The sequence below is a fragment of the Cygnus atratus genome, chromosome 2, assembly GCF_013377495.2.
Source record: "Cygnus atratus isolate AKBS03 ecotype Queensland, Australia chromosome 2, CAtr_DNAZoo_HiC_assembly, whole genome shotgun sequence".
Lineage (NCBI taxonomy): Eukaryota > Metazoa > Chordata > Aves > Anseriformes > Anatidae > Cygnus > Cygnus atratus.
In genome coordinates this window covers 134621213-134636700 of record NC_066363.1, presented here as the reverse complement: position 1 = coordinate 134636700, position 15488 = coordinate 134621213, and the positions used below count along the sequence as shown (strand labels likewise).

Below are 15488 nucleotides of genomic sequence, written 5' to 3'. Positions count from 1 at the left end.
CTCATTGTAAATAATTGCCCAGTGTTCTTGACTTTTCAAAGAGGAAGCAATGGGCACCATTGAGGAACAAGACAGGTTTTCATCACTTGTGGCAGTAAAGTGCATACCAGAACATAGCAGATGCTGTAATTTATTTTTGTTCAATTAGAATAGTATTTAAAAGTGAAAGCACTAGTTTATTTCTTTACAGCACCCTTCAGTTAACAAGCATCAATAATTGTTATTTTGTGCAAGTGTAATCATCTTCAAAACCTGCATTCAGACCTGCAGTAACATACTTTGGGTGGTGAAGGCAATTTTTAAACCTCTGTGGCAAATGGAAGCTAAATCAGATTATGTTGAATAGTAACTGCAAGAGTGCAGAAAACTTTCGAGTTGACTTTGATAGACCCTTGATTTTTTCCTAAAACTATGGAATTTAGGTAATAAACTAGTTTTTTTTTTTTAAATTATATATAAATATATTTAGCAGGAATTGTTAATTAAAATAAGCTTGCAAGTATATTCTGTTTGTGTATTGTTTGCAAGTGTGCTGGTTTAATACCAGCGGGTAGCTGAGCTCCACCACACTGCTCTCACTCCACCTCCTCAAAAGGACAAGGGTAGGAAATATACTGAAAAAAAGCTCGTGGGTTGAGATAAGGGCAGGGAGGTGACTCACCAATTATTGTCACAGGCAAAACAGCATAGGAAGATTAATGTAATTTACTGTGTATTGATAGCATACTAGAACAGTGAGAAGTAAAAGCAATTTCAAAACAACTTCCCCCCCATTTGCCCTCTTCTACGTCTTCCCCACAAGCAGGCGGCACGGGGGAACTGGGAATGGGGGCTGCGGTCAGTCCCTGATGCTTCATCTCTGCCACCCCTTCACGGTCACTCCCTGCCCCTGCTCCCCGTGGGGTCCCTCCCACAGGATGCCATCCTTCCCGAACTGAGCCTGCGGGGGCTGCCCACAGGCAGCAGCTCTTCAAGACCTGCTCCCACACGGCTCCGTACCACGGGGTCCATCCCCCAGGAGCAAACTGCTCCAGCACGGGTCCCCCACGGGCCACAGCTCCCCCCAGACCCCTGCTCCTGCGTGGGCTCCTCTCCATGGGCTGCAGCTCCGGCCCGGGGCCTGCTCCTGCGGGGGCTCTCCATGGGCCGCAGCCTCCTCCAGGCCACATCCACCTGCTCCACCGGGGGCTCCTCCACGGGCTGCAGCGTGGAGATCTGCTCCGTGTGGGACCCGTGGGCTGCAGGGGGACAGCCTGCTCCACCAGGGGCCTCTCTCTGCTTTTGCACAGCAGTTTTTTTGTTTTTGTTTTTTTCCCCCTTTCTTCAGTCTTCTCTCCCAGAGGCCCAAGCAGCATCACTCCCTGGTTTGGTTTGGCTCTGGACAGCAGCAGGTCCATTTTGGAGCCGTCTTGAGCTGGCTCTTATCTGACATGGGGCAGCTGCTGGGCTCTGCTCACAGAGGCCACCCCTGCAGCACCCCTGCTACCAGAACCTATCAGGTAAACCTGGTAGGGTAAGCTATGTTACAAAGAATGTTTGTTTGCTTGTTTTTAATCACTGGTAGTCTTTTGTAGTCCTGTGGGTCTTTTTCCCCGGTGTGCGTTGAAGGCAATTTCTGTCTGTTGCTCTCTGAAAACTCTTAAATGACAGAAACTTTTCAAACTTGTTCTTGTGAATGATTCATTCGAGTGTTTGTTTGCTAGCAAGCAAATGGAGACTTTCTATTAGGAGGACTTGTGGCCTACTTGAATGTCTTTCTCTCCTCCAGCACCTGTTTGACACGAAGCTCCAAGGAGATAATTTCTTACAACAGAAAAGTAAAACCATGACAAACCTGACTGTACCGTGTCAGTTTTCACTTAACAAATAAGCTTGCAGCAGTGTTAGACATCACTGCATTTCCTTTGTTGCTAGATCAGTAGTGACAAGAAACCATGCAGTACACTAGGCTGACATTATGGCATAGTAAATAAGTCAGCCAGACCTTCAGGAAAATGAGTAGTTTTAATTTTACTTTGCTACAGAGGCAAAAGATTTAAACTCATCAATGATCTGTCATTTCAGAGTGTAATGTGGCTATTGGGGTGCCTTTTCAGGATAAGCAAATCTGTTGTTGGATCACATAGTATCTCTGTACATAACAGTGTCTGTGTCATTAAAGGAACCAGTGATGGAAAAGAAAGCTGCAGCTGATACTTATTCAGTATGGGAAAGCTTTGGACTCAGAAACATTTACTTTTGCTGAGATGCTGTAAGTTTAAAGCTGAAATTTGGACCAAATGCGCACACTTAAGTTTAGGTGTGTAGCCATCACTCTCTGACACCCACGTTTGCTCAGAGAACCAGGCTGCATTGACTTTGTTGCCCAAGGGTTTGATTCAGTTGCCTAAAGGCAGACATCCATGCCTTGTGAGTCACGTAGAATAGCTGAAGGAGCACCATGGGGCTGGTGTAAATGACACACAGCCTATAGGAAACTTGTGTCCTTCTCAGCTAAGAGCTGGAGGCAAGGTGGGATTCCCAACCTCATGTGCACTAGGTGCTTTTGTTTAGGCAATCATTTTTAACTCAGAACACCACTGATAAGATGGCTTGGTTACATGCAAGTACCTGAGTGTGACACCTTTCTGAATTTTGGGCTCAGTCCAGTCCACAGCTTCTGGATTACAGAACCATAGTGCAATGAAGATTGCTTGTTTTTAGTCTAAATTCCTGAGTTTTAATTGCATGTGTCAGCATGATATCTGAGGTGAAATAAAAATGGAGAAACACTACAGGGAAGAAGATATTTTATTGAATGTGACTTTCGAGTTATTTTGGGGTACTGTTTGTAACCAGGGACTGCTAGATGAGTGGAGAGAGTGGTCTTTTAGTGTGTAGAGCTCGCCAACCTGTCGTGGAGGTGTGAGATTGGCATCTGAGCAGTACACACGCCACCCTGCCCAGGAACGAAAAGTAAGAAGTGACAGGTACAAAGGGACAACAGCAAGTCTCGTTAGGGAAGAACACATTTCTGCTTCCAGGATTGTGGTTGTGTATGCTGTAGTAGCAGTTTCTCTAATGACTTCTCAGTGAAATGCTAGTGTTAGGAGCTGATCTAACAGAAGGATTTGCTGAATGCTCAAGACATTAGGTTCAAAGCACATCAGCTGTGACACATTACATCTGCAGATCCAAAGCAGCTTGGCAGACAGGCACACATTTGCTCTTGCGAGGAAGGGGAGATAACAGGGGCAAGAGGGGCTGTTAAGAGAAAATGGCATTGCCTTGGTTTATATTGGGCAGTAAATTTCCTGAATGAGTGAAGTTCTGTATTAACACAGAAAGTTGTCCCTACATTTCTTCTCTTAATTAATGACTTACAGCTTCTCTGCAGCATCAGGCATTTATGAAAATGTGTTCAAGTTTATGCCCGTTTCTTCTGTAAAAGGAGAAAACAACATCATTAAGTAACAATTGTTTATTAATATAAGACTAAAAGTATTCACAAATACTTGGTCACGCCAATCAAGATGCACTTTTCTGTGATAGCTTGTCTGGACTAAATGTACACCGTAAACAGTTTAGCATAGTTGTCTTATTTAAGCTTTTACAATGCATTATTTCACTGAACTAGCCACAGCAACAGAAGGCAATAAACATGTTATTTTCCCCATTTTAAAATGGAAAAGATCGCATCCATAATATTGAGCAGTATCACATGATAAACCTCTAACCTAGCACACCTGTATACTGCTAAATTGATGTTATTGTAATGAAAAACACAACACGACGTTACTTGGAGCCACAGCTTCTAGTTGTTGTTGAGGACCCACCACGATGCTGAAAGAGAGAAGAGTTCATTTATTTGTTTCCATAAGCAGTATTTCTTTTTCTACCTCAAGTAAAAATCCTAAATAAAGTAGCTATAATGTGTAAGTCGCTGCTGGTTTAAAGAAATGTTCATTGTATATGCAACTCTATGAAAGCTGTATACTTTCAGGGACAAAACCTCTCCATACAGGGGAAGAATAGATTGGCCTGAAGCGACTTGGTCAATTAACAGGTGTGCAGGTGATTATAATAGGTCATGGTTTCTATTAACTGATAGTAAGCAAATTTCCTTTAGGATCTAACAGTCCTGAAAGCACGTCTTCCTGAGTCATTCTTAGCCAGGTAAGTATTCATTAGGATTAATCAGAGGAGTAAAGACTCAGGTTGTATCTTTTGTTGAGTCAGATTCAGATTGTGATATAGAAGTGGATCAGTTCTTACTTACCCAGATGTGTGAAAAGGCATAGTTGCATCTGACCTAGAGTAAATCTGTTTGTAGAATAGCCTATCTATGTACTCATTGAACAGATTGCTTTGTTTTTTCTTCCTGATTTTATGATGATACCAGTTTATTGTGTCTAAAACTCTTCCATTAAACCCACCTGTAGCATTGCAGCCAGCATTTGTTGCTTCACAAACACATTCTGACTGTCACATACAAATATGTTTTGTATAGCTCATGTATGGGAAATACTTCCCCCCCCCAAAAAAAACAACACAACAAACAAACAAGCCAGCACAACCACCAAACAAACAAACAAACAAAAATATCCTATAGATATCTGTAGAGACTTCTACATTATAGATAATCTACAAAACTGTGAAAACAGCCGTGAGCACATCACTCTGCACTGCGCCACCCCATAAGGAGCCAAGGTTGGGAGATGGCGTTTCTATGGCAACTGGCGGGATGCAGAGCTGGGGACCGAAATCCTTCTTAGCGGGCAGGGGGGATGCTCTAAGGAGTGTTTTGAATCCAATTTCAGACACTCCTGTATTTAGTCATTTATAAATGATGGTTACATTTTATTTTGTATTAATCGTATTTTCCCTAGCGGTAAGCAAACCACTCCTGGTCATACCCAGTCTGGTTCTTAGACACAAAGATGTGGGAAAGTGCTGCATTTTTTCCTACAGCCAAGTTTCTCTTAAATCCAGCAATTTCCCACTAATACATAAGATTTGAAGGGATTCTTGGTTCATTAAGTGCAATCCCTTAGTACTGCAGGAATCCCTGACATAACTGCAGGCTCATGAATTCTGAAAATTTCTTGTCTGCCTTTTTTTTTTTAAATATATATATATATATATTTAAGGGAGGCCTCAGGTATAGGACTAGGTATTTTTATTTTTAATTATGTGGATTTTTATTATTTTCGATTTAGGCTGTAGTCAGCCATATTGGAAATCAGGGCCCTGCACTGTGTCTCTTAGCTATCATCTCTCTGAAAAGGAAGATGCTGTATGCTCATTGGTTTGCATTAGAAATAATAATCTGGAATCTTTAGCACCCTGCTTTTCCAAATTAGGTGGTTTTTTTTTGTTTCTTTTGTTTTGTTTTCTCACCACACTTTATGATAGCAGGAAAAATGTACAGTAAATTGGTTACCAAGTATCAATTATTAACAACTAAGGTTCCCTTCTATCATTGTAAATACAATTAAACTGAGTCTTTATCAGGAGACATTTTTTTGCCTGAAAATCTTTAATTGGGTCTATTTACTATTCACAAATAGTATTGGATATTCTCGATGTTTTCTTAAATAGAATGTGCAATTGTAATACTTTGCACTGTATGAAATAAAACATTGTGGGTTTTATTCTTGCTCTTGCATTTTGTCTCTCCACTTAAAATAATAATAATAATAATTAAAAAAAACATTTGGAGTCCCTTTCTCTTCCATATTTTACAAAAGCAGAGCTAACTAAGGGTACTATTATGCAGTAGACATGCACAAGGAACACACTAATATAACAGAACTATTCATATACAATAAATAAAATATTGTGAAAGAATGATATTTACCAGGGACTAGCATTGTTGTAATGAGCTCTGGAGTTTCCAAGAAGTCCACGTTACTTCTCTGGAATGTCTTGCTGTAATTTGTTTGAAGGTGGCTAAATCATTGTAAAAATGAGAATATATCAAGTATTAATGGACTAAATATATTTATGTGCATCAGATTTGTTACAATTCAGGCCATAAGAGAGATTTTGTGTTTCAAAACTTAGACAGTGATGACAGTGGGAGAGGAGACCATCTTATATATAACGCAAGAATATGTCATTCTTGCATGTTATGTTAAATACGTATTTTTTTTTTTGTGTACTGTTAACTGGTACTCTGATGCTCACCTCTTGGTTGTGACCCAGTATAGCAGTCCTTATTCCAAATGTGTTGACCTGTGTTACTGGGGTTCTTCAGTCTTTCTGACAGTAAACTTTCCTGACTTGAACTGGGGCTGTGCTCAGAAGGGAACATACTAAGGCTTTTCCATCTGCTTTCAGAACAGTTTCTGACTACAGATTTAGGATTTTTTTTTAATTACTATGATTTTTTAGTATTAGTTATGGAAAACCTTTTTGTCTCCGCTCATTTTCTTAGCTATCTGCCTGCTTCAGGCTAGAAATCAGCTGGTAAGATTTTAGATCACCACAACTTAATCCTTCAGGCCCCAAAGAGACATTTTGGGAATCTGTCTGATGAGATTTTGTGCTGTGGGTTTGGGAGACCTTGGCAGAGCTCCCCGTGACTGCTCACATGCTCACGTGTTGCAGGGTGGTGATGCACCTCCTCTGTCCTTCGTTGGCCCCTGTTGCATCCTGTGTTATCACCACTGAACTATGCTGAAGTTGTTTCCCTACTCGTCTCTGATCAACTACTACCCATGTGATGCTGTACCTTTCTCTATACACTTTCAGACTTTTTCAGTCTGGAACTGGCTGTGTCTCTCTGCTGTTTTTGTCTATGACCTTCAGTATAATAGAAATTAAAGGTTTTTTTTTCCTTTTTTTCCCTGAAGTATTGTATATTTAGCAAGAGATTGATTAGCAGTAGTTAATTCATATTCAGTTCTTTTACACAATTGCTCTCTAACCTTCAAAACCTTCTCTCTCCCTCTAAACAAAACCAAACAAAACAAAACCCACACAACTTACCTATTCCAGGCATTGCTGTTCTCCCAGAACTCATAGACAATGAAGCGGGAATCATTTGGAAGTTTTTGTATGGAAACACTAGGAAACGGAGGGCAGAACGGATTGAGTCAAGTATAACAGAGCTATTGCACATATGCATCTTTTCCTACATGCCTTAAGAGTATGAATCAAATGCAGGGATTTTTGAAAGAAAACAACAACAGAACAACAATTGAACATTACATGAATTTTGAGAAGAAAACTGCAAATTATCTGAGCTTTTTTTTTTAAAAAAAAAAATTTATGAGATTTTAAAGGGTACTTTCATGGCTTTTTATTTATTAACTTTTAATCCTAGTAACTTTTATGATGGACTCATTTATGAAGCTCATTTTTCATATTGCTCCATTAGTTAGTGTCATTTATCCGAAGCAATGCCAATCAGTACTACAGAAAATTAATCAGACAACTGTGGTTCAAAGCAAATCAACTAATACAGGACATTGCACGTAGAGAACAGCTCAAGGAGGTTTACAGAGTGACTTGTGCTGCTTCACTGAGGAGTTACTTCATGAAGTCTGCCCTGTTCTGTGAGAGGTACCCTAGGTGCTGTGGAAGCAAATAGCTGCCGAGTATAAAGACAGGTCGATATCTATGGAAGACAAGCGTTGAAAATAATACATTTTGCTATTATTTACTTGTTTTTATGCTATTTAGCTTATTTATCATGAGTAAAAGGTGACCCATAAAATACTTCTCATTCTCTACACAGAATTGTCCTGCTTATTATCCTGAGCATATCAGCTTCATAATGTGTAGGGCAATTATGCATTTGGGTACTCAAATTGGTGTTTAGATATCTAGCACAAAAAGCATATATATGTATTTCTCCGAGTACCCAAGATTCCTCTGATCTTTTTACTGATGTGCTTGAAAATTGATCTCATTATGTTTAACACTGTAATAGGTAATGAATTTATAGGACTGACTGGATTTCTCCTGCTGTATGCAAGAGTACATTGTAAAATATAAAAAATTATTAAGAACTGTTGGGGGAAAAAAAAAAATCATGTCAAAGGCATAACCTGAAAACCAACCGGTAGGTGGCATTGCAGACTTACCAAATGCCTCTAAACTTCAGATGGAAAGTAAGTTTTTGCCATAATTTGTTAAACTGCATTCTGAAGTGGTGTAAGCTCTCTCCCTGACAGGTCTGCATCGCTGCAGCGTTTTGTTGGATGTTCATTTTCAGAAGGATGGGGAGTGTCGGTCTTTGTTCTTCCAGCTTACTTTTCTTTTTCTGGTTTGTATGAACACTGCTGATATGATCACCGTAAGTGTGATGATCACGCAGCAATAAGACTCATAAATTAGGGATGTGGCAGGCAGCCACTGAAGCCTTTGAATATATAGGAACCATATTGTGTACACACTATAAAAATATCTATTTCATAGTGGTCTACATAGTCATAGTGGTACACATAGTGGTAATGTGTATATTATTAGCTTTCTCAAGTCTGTCAAATTTAGAAACTCAGTACAATGGTGAGTCACTGAAACTTATTCTTAACTCAGTTCTAATGTTTTAGTTCATTCTAAAAGGAACAAAGCAAAAATACACTTTGTTTTAATGAAAATTTTGTTTTTTAATTTTTTTTTCATTCTTTATTATGAATGATTATTTATTTATTTATTTACTTTTTAATGACAACCTAAGGGAAAGATTTTCAAAGCTTCCAAGCAAAGAAGTGGCAAACAAGTTGCTACGTTGCTCACTTACCAGGTGAGCACAAATGCTGGATGGCAAATGAGTTTTCCAGTAAATGCGAACACCCTAGGAGCTTCCAGAACCTGTGAACTGGTGACCTGCAGAGCCTTTAAAATTTTTGTAGTATATTTGGGATATCCTGTCTGGCGTTGGCAGGGGCGTTGTGCACAGAAGCGGGAATGCATTTTTTTCACAGCAAGATTCAATTTTTATTACATTCATTGGATTTTGTGCGACTGCTGATAGTTCACACATCTACTTTGACATCTCTTTCTGATTTTTGGTGTCTTTGAAAAGTTCTGTCTTAAGACACATGCATAACCAGCCAGAAAAGAAGATACTACAGGTTCTTCATTAATAATCCATCTCTGCTTAGAGGTTATTCAAGAAAATAGATTATATACCTGTGTTTGGCCCCAGGACAGTAGCATTGTACTTACTGCAAGCAGCCACCCTGAGCAGAGGCAGACTCCACGTACTGCTTCAGAGCAAGCCGGAATTCCTCGATTTCCTCTTCTACTACGGACATTTGACGTTGAACAATCATTATGTGCTGGTGCAAAAATAAATAAATAAATAAATAAAAATTATTGCCATATTATCCAATGAACTCCCTATACTTTAAATGAAAAGTCTAGTGTAAAACAACAGAAAATGGGATCATCGAAGAAAACCCACAGAAGTTCCTTTGACGTTTGCAGTCCCTGTTTTAGCTCTAAAATAGAGAAGCAGAATTGCTTGTGGGAGTGGCTTTTATACCTAGACAAAGAAAAGAAACATCCCAAATAAGTGTCCACCCTAGAAAACTTGAGAGTTGTCTGAACCGTGGGTGCCAGAGTTGGAAGAGTGCAAAGCAAACGCTGATCTTTGGGATATTCAGTAAAAAGGTCAACGTGTGGATGAATCTGTACCCAGGCAGGTGTGAAGTATAAGATAACAAATTCCCATAACCTGAACTGGATGCAGTGATATGTTTCATTGAGGTGCTCTTGTAGCCTTTTACATTTCAGACCTCTGACTGAATAAGGTAGCTCATGCCAAATGATGAATAGAGAGGTTTTCTTTCTCCACCTTTCTGTAAAAAGGAATAATCTTCATAAACACTAGGCAGTACACAAGACCTATTTATTTTGAATTACTGTGATTATTATTTAGCTGTTGTAAGTAGTTTACACACTGATTCAACCACTGAAGCTCGTCAACGTTACTAATGAAGTATGTAAAGAAAGTCCATGTGCTTCCTAATTAGCACATCTTGACCTTTTGCACACATTTTGACTCATTTCTGCTTTGATTTTCAATACTGTTGTCTCACGGATTTCACAAGCAACCTGTCTAGCAATATTGTATAATCTCTTTTGGTTCTGAAATCTCAAAAATACTCAAATACATTAGCGCTCCTATATTCAGGGCTTTGAACCTAACAAAATGCAAATCAAATGCATTTGAAAAATAAACGAAATAGATGATCCATAAAATTCCTTATTTTATCACAGAGTTACAAAGTTGTGGGGTCTCCTCCTTGGAGCCCTTCAGAAGCCGCCTGGACGTGGTGCTGGGCACCCTGCTCTGGGTGTCCCTGCTTGGGCACGGGTTGCAGCGGGTGGCCTCCTGAGGGTCCTGCCAGCCTCAGCCACTCTGGGATTTTGTGTTTATTGCTTTATGCTGGATGCTCTCCCATCTTTCTTGATAAGGTTTCCTATGTCAGATTTGGCAGGAAGGGAGATTGTACTGGATTTGAAGTATGTATGTAGTGTTAGATGATCAGGAGCAGAGAAACTAAAACCTCATAGACTCTTTTGCCAAATCTGATAAATCTTGCCAATGATGCCTTTTTCCTTTTTACAGAAGCTGAGTTTTTGTCTGATTGTATCCTCTGAAAATAATATAAAAAACAGTATAAGATTTTTGTATGGGTATTTTAAATTTTATTATGTTGCCTCTTACACAATGTATTCTGCTGACTAAAATGGATTCTTTTTTAACAGAGATAAGTTGAGATTGTGATGTTAATACCTGGCATTGAAAATCAAACGTTTATTATCTTGAAGAACACTTACAGATCTTGCATTTTCTTCCAAAACTTCTTCTTCAAATGGCTCAAGCTTTAAGTCCTTTCAGGCAGATTAAAAGAAAAAAAAAAGTGTAAGTGCAATGCTGCAATACTACAGATGTATTCTGGTCTTAGCTTTTAACAAACTATTCCAATACTTGGCTTCTGTTATATTTCCAGAAATTATAATTAAATTCCTTCTTTATTAGCTGTAAGCCAAACACAAGCATTGCGGAATCTTGTGCTTTTCAGTGGTTAAATTCAACCCAGGTTGTTTGTAAAGTTTATTGTTATTTTATTTTTTTATAATGTTGAGCAGGTAGTTTTTCATTTGTAGCTAATCTGCTTGTTCATAAATGTACGTTGAACTTCATTCAGAGAAGAGAGACATCACATGGACTATGGAGAGGAGCAAGGATGATAATTTGAAATAAACGCTCAGCTCCTATTATATCATCAGAAAACTTTATACAGATGAAACTTCTTTAGGTGTGTTGTTTATAAGCAACTACTTTCTAGCATGGAAAATACATTCACAATGCTTCAGGTAAGATTTCTGATCTGCTGCAGTAGCCTCCAAGGACAGACAGAGCAGCAGCAAACAGATGCCTTAGTGAGGAAGCAGCATTCTGGCTGAACACACAACTGGATGCGTGCTCGCTCCATGAGTCAGTGATTCATGCAAACACCATCTAGCAGAGCACACAAAATTAACATTTTTGTACTAGGAACGCACAGTACTCTCTAACCCAGTAACATATGGATGTTCTAGTGCCTGAGACCCCTCCACAACTATTTGCAATAGCAGCTGGAGCAAAAATTAGTGTTAGCAATGCTTCGCTTCTTCTTGCAAACATCTCTTGTGTCACCAAGATAAAAAAAAAAATCAGCCTACAGCTGGATGAGGATTGATTTATCTCAGGTAGCAGGCATTTCACCGGCACAAATACCGTACTGGCTGCAAAGCCACCGAGAGGTGAGTGGGTGGAATTGAGATGGACACAGGGACTCCAGCAGCGGCAGCCACACATGAGCTGCTGTGCAGCTGTACCCCTCCTGCAGGCCTTGCATAGAACATGAAGGAGTGGGGGGGAATTTCAATAACTCATTTGTCAGCGCAGGCACCTCAGATAGTCCCTGAGGGAAAATGCATATTCCTGTGGTTCTCCTATTTTTTCAACGCAAACTTTTTCTAGGGAAAGTTATGGAAAAAAGAAGCAAGGAATGACTCAAGTTGTACTTCAAACTGTCTCTTAAGATAGCAAGATTATATTTTTTTTGGTATAACTTTAGAACTTGAGGGAAAGAGGTGACTTATGAGACATATTCATGGTTAAGTTCACGTTTGACAGAAGACAGATTGAGTTAGACAGCACTAAATCAGCCTTTCACTAGGCAGTTTTCCTTGCTTTTTCTCCTGCTCTTCTTTATCCCCCCCCAAACAAACAGACAAACCCTCACCACACAGAAACATAAACTGACTTTTAAAACCTAAGATAGCAACAAATATGAGTGAAAACAAAATAAATAGACATTTTCTGTACAGACTAATGCTACTCATCCTTTTACAAGCCATTGGAAGCTGTGGTATCATTGGATCAGAGGCGGGTCATTGCCAGAGTTTCCAGCATAAGTAAATGCAACAATATCCTTCTGTCATACAGAAATGTGATTTCAGATGTTTATAAATAGTTGGGTCCATGGTGATGTAAATGGTGTGTGAAAGGCTGTCAGTAGTCTGACTGTGGTGTATTCCTTGTGGTGTACTCAGTTTCTCATGGTGGGGCTTGTGGATGGGGAACAAGTAGTTATAAAAATGACCAGTAATTTTTTTTTCAGAATTTTTTAGAATTTTTATTAAATTAATCAGAAAAACTTTGCCTATGGAGTTGGATTGAGTTTGAGGAAGGAAAAGCATGCACAAAACCCAAACTTTTGGCTCAAAATTTATGTTTTTATTTCTTTTTTTCATTTGAAGTTATGCTTCCATTTTCAAGTTGTTATGTGTTTCATAGGAAGGGTTAAAATACCTCAAAGCAAAATAAAATGCTTATTTTTTAATTTGCCATTTTGATTTGTCAAAATGAGTTATTTTTGTTTTTATCTAGGAAATCAAAAAATTAGTTAATCTCGTAGCTTTACATGGAGCCTGAGCTTTATCTACTATTTCAGCCATTTTTTTCCAAACTGTGTTACACAGGTGACAACCTTAACTATCCCAGGATGCTGGTTTTTTGTATTATTACTGTTATGTGCATGGAGTGTGCTTTGTGTACATACAGTATGCGCGCATACAACATTAAAGACGCTTGACAATTTGTCAGCTCCAAAAATAAGTGCTGTAAATATTTAGTAGACTGTGCTCTCATGAAATAGGAATGAAGAAGGTAAAAGGAAAATGTAGGCACATAATGAGTGTTAGCTCACTTAGGCGGTGTTGAAGTTTCAGGCATTATTGATTGGGAAGATTGTCACTGGGATGTTGATGAGCATTTGTGGTTTCAGGATCGCATCATAAATCTTTACTGAGAGTGAGAGAACAACCAGAAAAACAGAAATGCACACCTTCTTTTCCAGCCTGTCAATCAGCTTCTGGAGTCTGTTTATCTGGGTCATCCACTGGCTGTCTTCCTCAGTCCAGCCTTTGGAAAACATAAGTAATAAAGAGTAAAATGTTACTAAGTGCTGGAACGTAGTATATTCATTTATTTTGTAGAAATGTTTAACTTAGCTTGCAAATTATTTTTCTTCTCAAAAGAATGTGCTGCAATTACTTCAATGTTCGTTTTGGAGTAACTAAGGTAAAGCATGATTTTGTCTGATGACAAAATGATTTTCTTTCTTCTTAAGATACTGTAGAAATCCAACACAGAAAGAAAACTACATGCTGATGTTACCCTGGGCTGATGTTTCCCTGGGCTGCATCAGGCAAAGTATCACCAGCAGGTGATCCTGCCCCTCTGCTCAGCACTGGTGAGGCCACACCTGGAGGACTGTGTCCAGTTCTGGGGCCTCCAGTACAAGAGAGACCTGGACATACTGGAGAGAGTCCATCAAAGGGCCATGAAGATGATGAAGGGCCTGGAGCAGCTCTCCTAGAAGGAAAGGGGCTGGGACTGCTCAGCCTGGAGAAGAGGAGGCTCAGGAGATCCCATCACTATCTGTAAATCCCTGAGGGGAGGGTGCAGGGAGGACGGAGCCAGGCTGTGCTCAGTGGTGCCCAGTGCCAGGGCAGGAGGCCCTGGGCACAAACTGGCCCCCAGGAGGCTCCCCCTGAGCACCAGGAGCACTTCTGTGCTGTGCGGGTGACGGAGCCCTGGCACAGGCTGCCCAGAGGCTGTGGGGTCTCCTCCTTGGAGCCCTTCAGAAGCCGCCTGGACGTGGTGCTGGGCACCCTGCTTTGGGTGTCCCTGCTTGGGCACGGGTGGCAGCGGGTGGCCTCCAGAGGGCCCTGCCGGCCTCAGCCACTCTGGGAGTCTGTAGTTACTTTCAAATACATCCCACAGATGCCGTATCAGATTTTTTTGTATAACCTTTAACAATTTAATAAATGAAATAATTCTTTTCCTTCAGATTTTGTATTTTCCTTTTCTGTTTTTTTTGTTTGTCCCCCTCAGCTGGGATGTAAGTCATCCCATGAGAATTTGCTTCTGTGTAAGTTATGTCCTCACTTTTTCATTCTTATCTACAGGCTATAAATATTACCTAAGAAATGCTGGCTCAACCAACAGTCCCAAAATAATATCCCAATTTGGCCCATATTTACATACATATATATATTTTTTTTGGTTCAGATCTTTGGCTACATATTTATTTTCCCTACGGTTTGAGCTAATATTTCCTGTATTAAATTGAAGGTTGATTTCTGTAAGTAAAGTACCTGAATGAGTTCACACACCTATATTAAACCTTTAAGAGGAAGACAAACATATATTTTTCTCTGTGTGTATGTTTATGCATATGTTTCGTATATGTCTAAAATGTGACATGCCTTACCTGTGTTAAAATGAGGGCTGTTCGGCGATAGGCTGTTGTTCCTTTGCAGCCTTCGAGCTGAACGTTTTCCTGGCCACTGAACTGAGAGCACCTCTGGTTTTGTTGGACCTTGTCTACACAGAAACACAGGACAGTTCATAAGTTAATGCATGTGGGAGAGCATGTCTCCTCTTTTTGTTTTCAGAAGCATGTTTTAATGTCCTTGTATCTGCCCCTTTAAATTAAAAAAGGACACAGACGTACTGAGACTACTGAATTCTTTTCCAGATTTTCACTACAAATAATCACTTGTGCTTTTAGTGACTTCAGTGACTAGACTAGATTGCTAGTCACTGAAGAATGAAAAAAAAAAAAAAAAAGAAAGTTAAGATGTCATAAACCTATCTTTTAGGGAAGGAAAACTCGAGGTCTGCCACAGTGATGTGGATCTGCCCTAGCCTGAGGAGCCAGTCCCACAGTGTCTTGTGGTTCATATGAGTTTTCTTTCACCTCTGCAGAGGAACTGGGATCATAAGAGGAGCTGAAAGTGAGGGATGAGCTTTAAATTGAGAAGATTTAACTATATTAAGGAGATATTTTAGGATGGTACTTGCTGCAGCACACAAACAGGATAAAATCTCTTAACTTTAAGCCAAATTATGGCAGTTTCCCAGCATGAAGACTCTCAGACAGTTTGCCCCTCAGTTAAGTTAAGCATAATTAAAGATGATTTTACAAAAG

The 15488-nt window shown here is 39.7% G+C and overlaps 1 protein-coding gene across 1 annotated transcript in view; it reads right to left on the bottom strand.

Moving 5' to 3' along the window:
• Positions 1–3449: 3449 nt before the first annotated feature.
• Positions 3450–15488, bottom strand: part of NECAB1 (N-terminal EF-hand calcium binding protein 1) — a gene marked incomplete at its 5' end in the record, with an annotated part of 62510 nt that continues 50471 nt past the window's right edge. The window contains 7 exons of the mRNA XM_050708782.1: positions 3450–3822; positions 5840–5931; positions 6973–7050; positions 9160–9272; positions 10780–10833; positions 13338–13414; positions 14769–14881. Coding sequence (XP_050564739.1) covers positions 3794–3822; positions 5840–5931; positions 6973–7050; positions 9160–9272; positions 10780–10833; positions 13338–13414; positions 14769–14881 — 556 coding nt within the window. The remainder of the gene's footprint in view (positions 3823–5839; positions 5932–6972; positions 7051–9159; positions 9273–10779; positions 10834–13337; positions 13415–14768; positions 14882–15488) is intronic.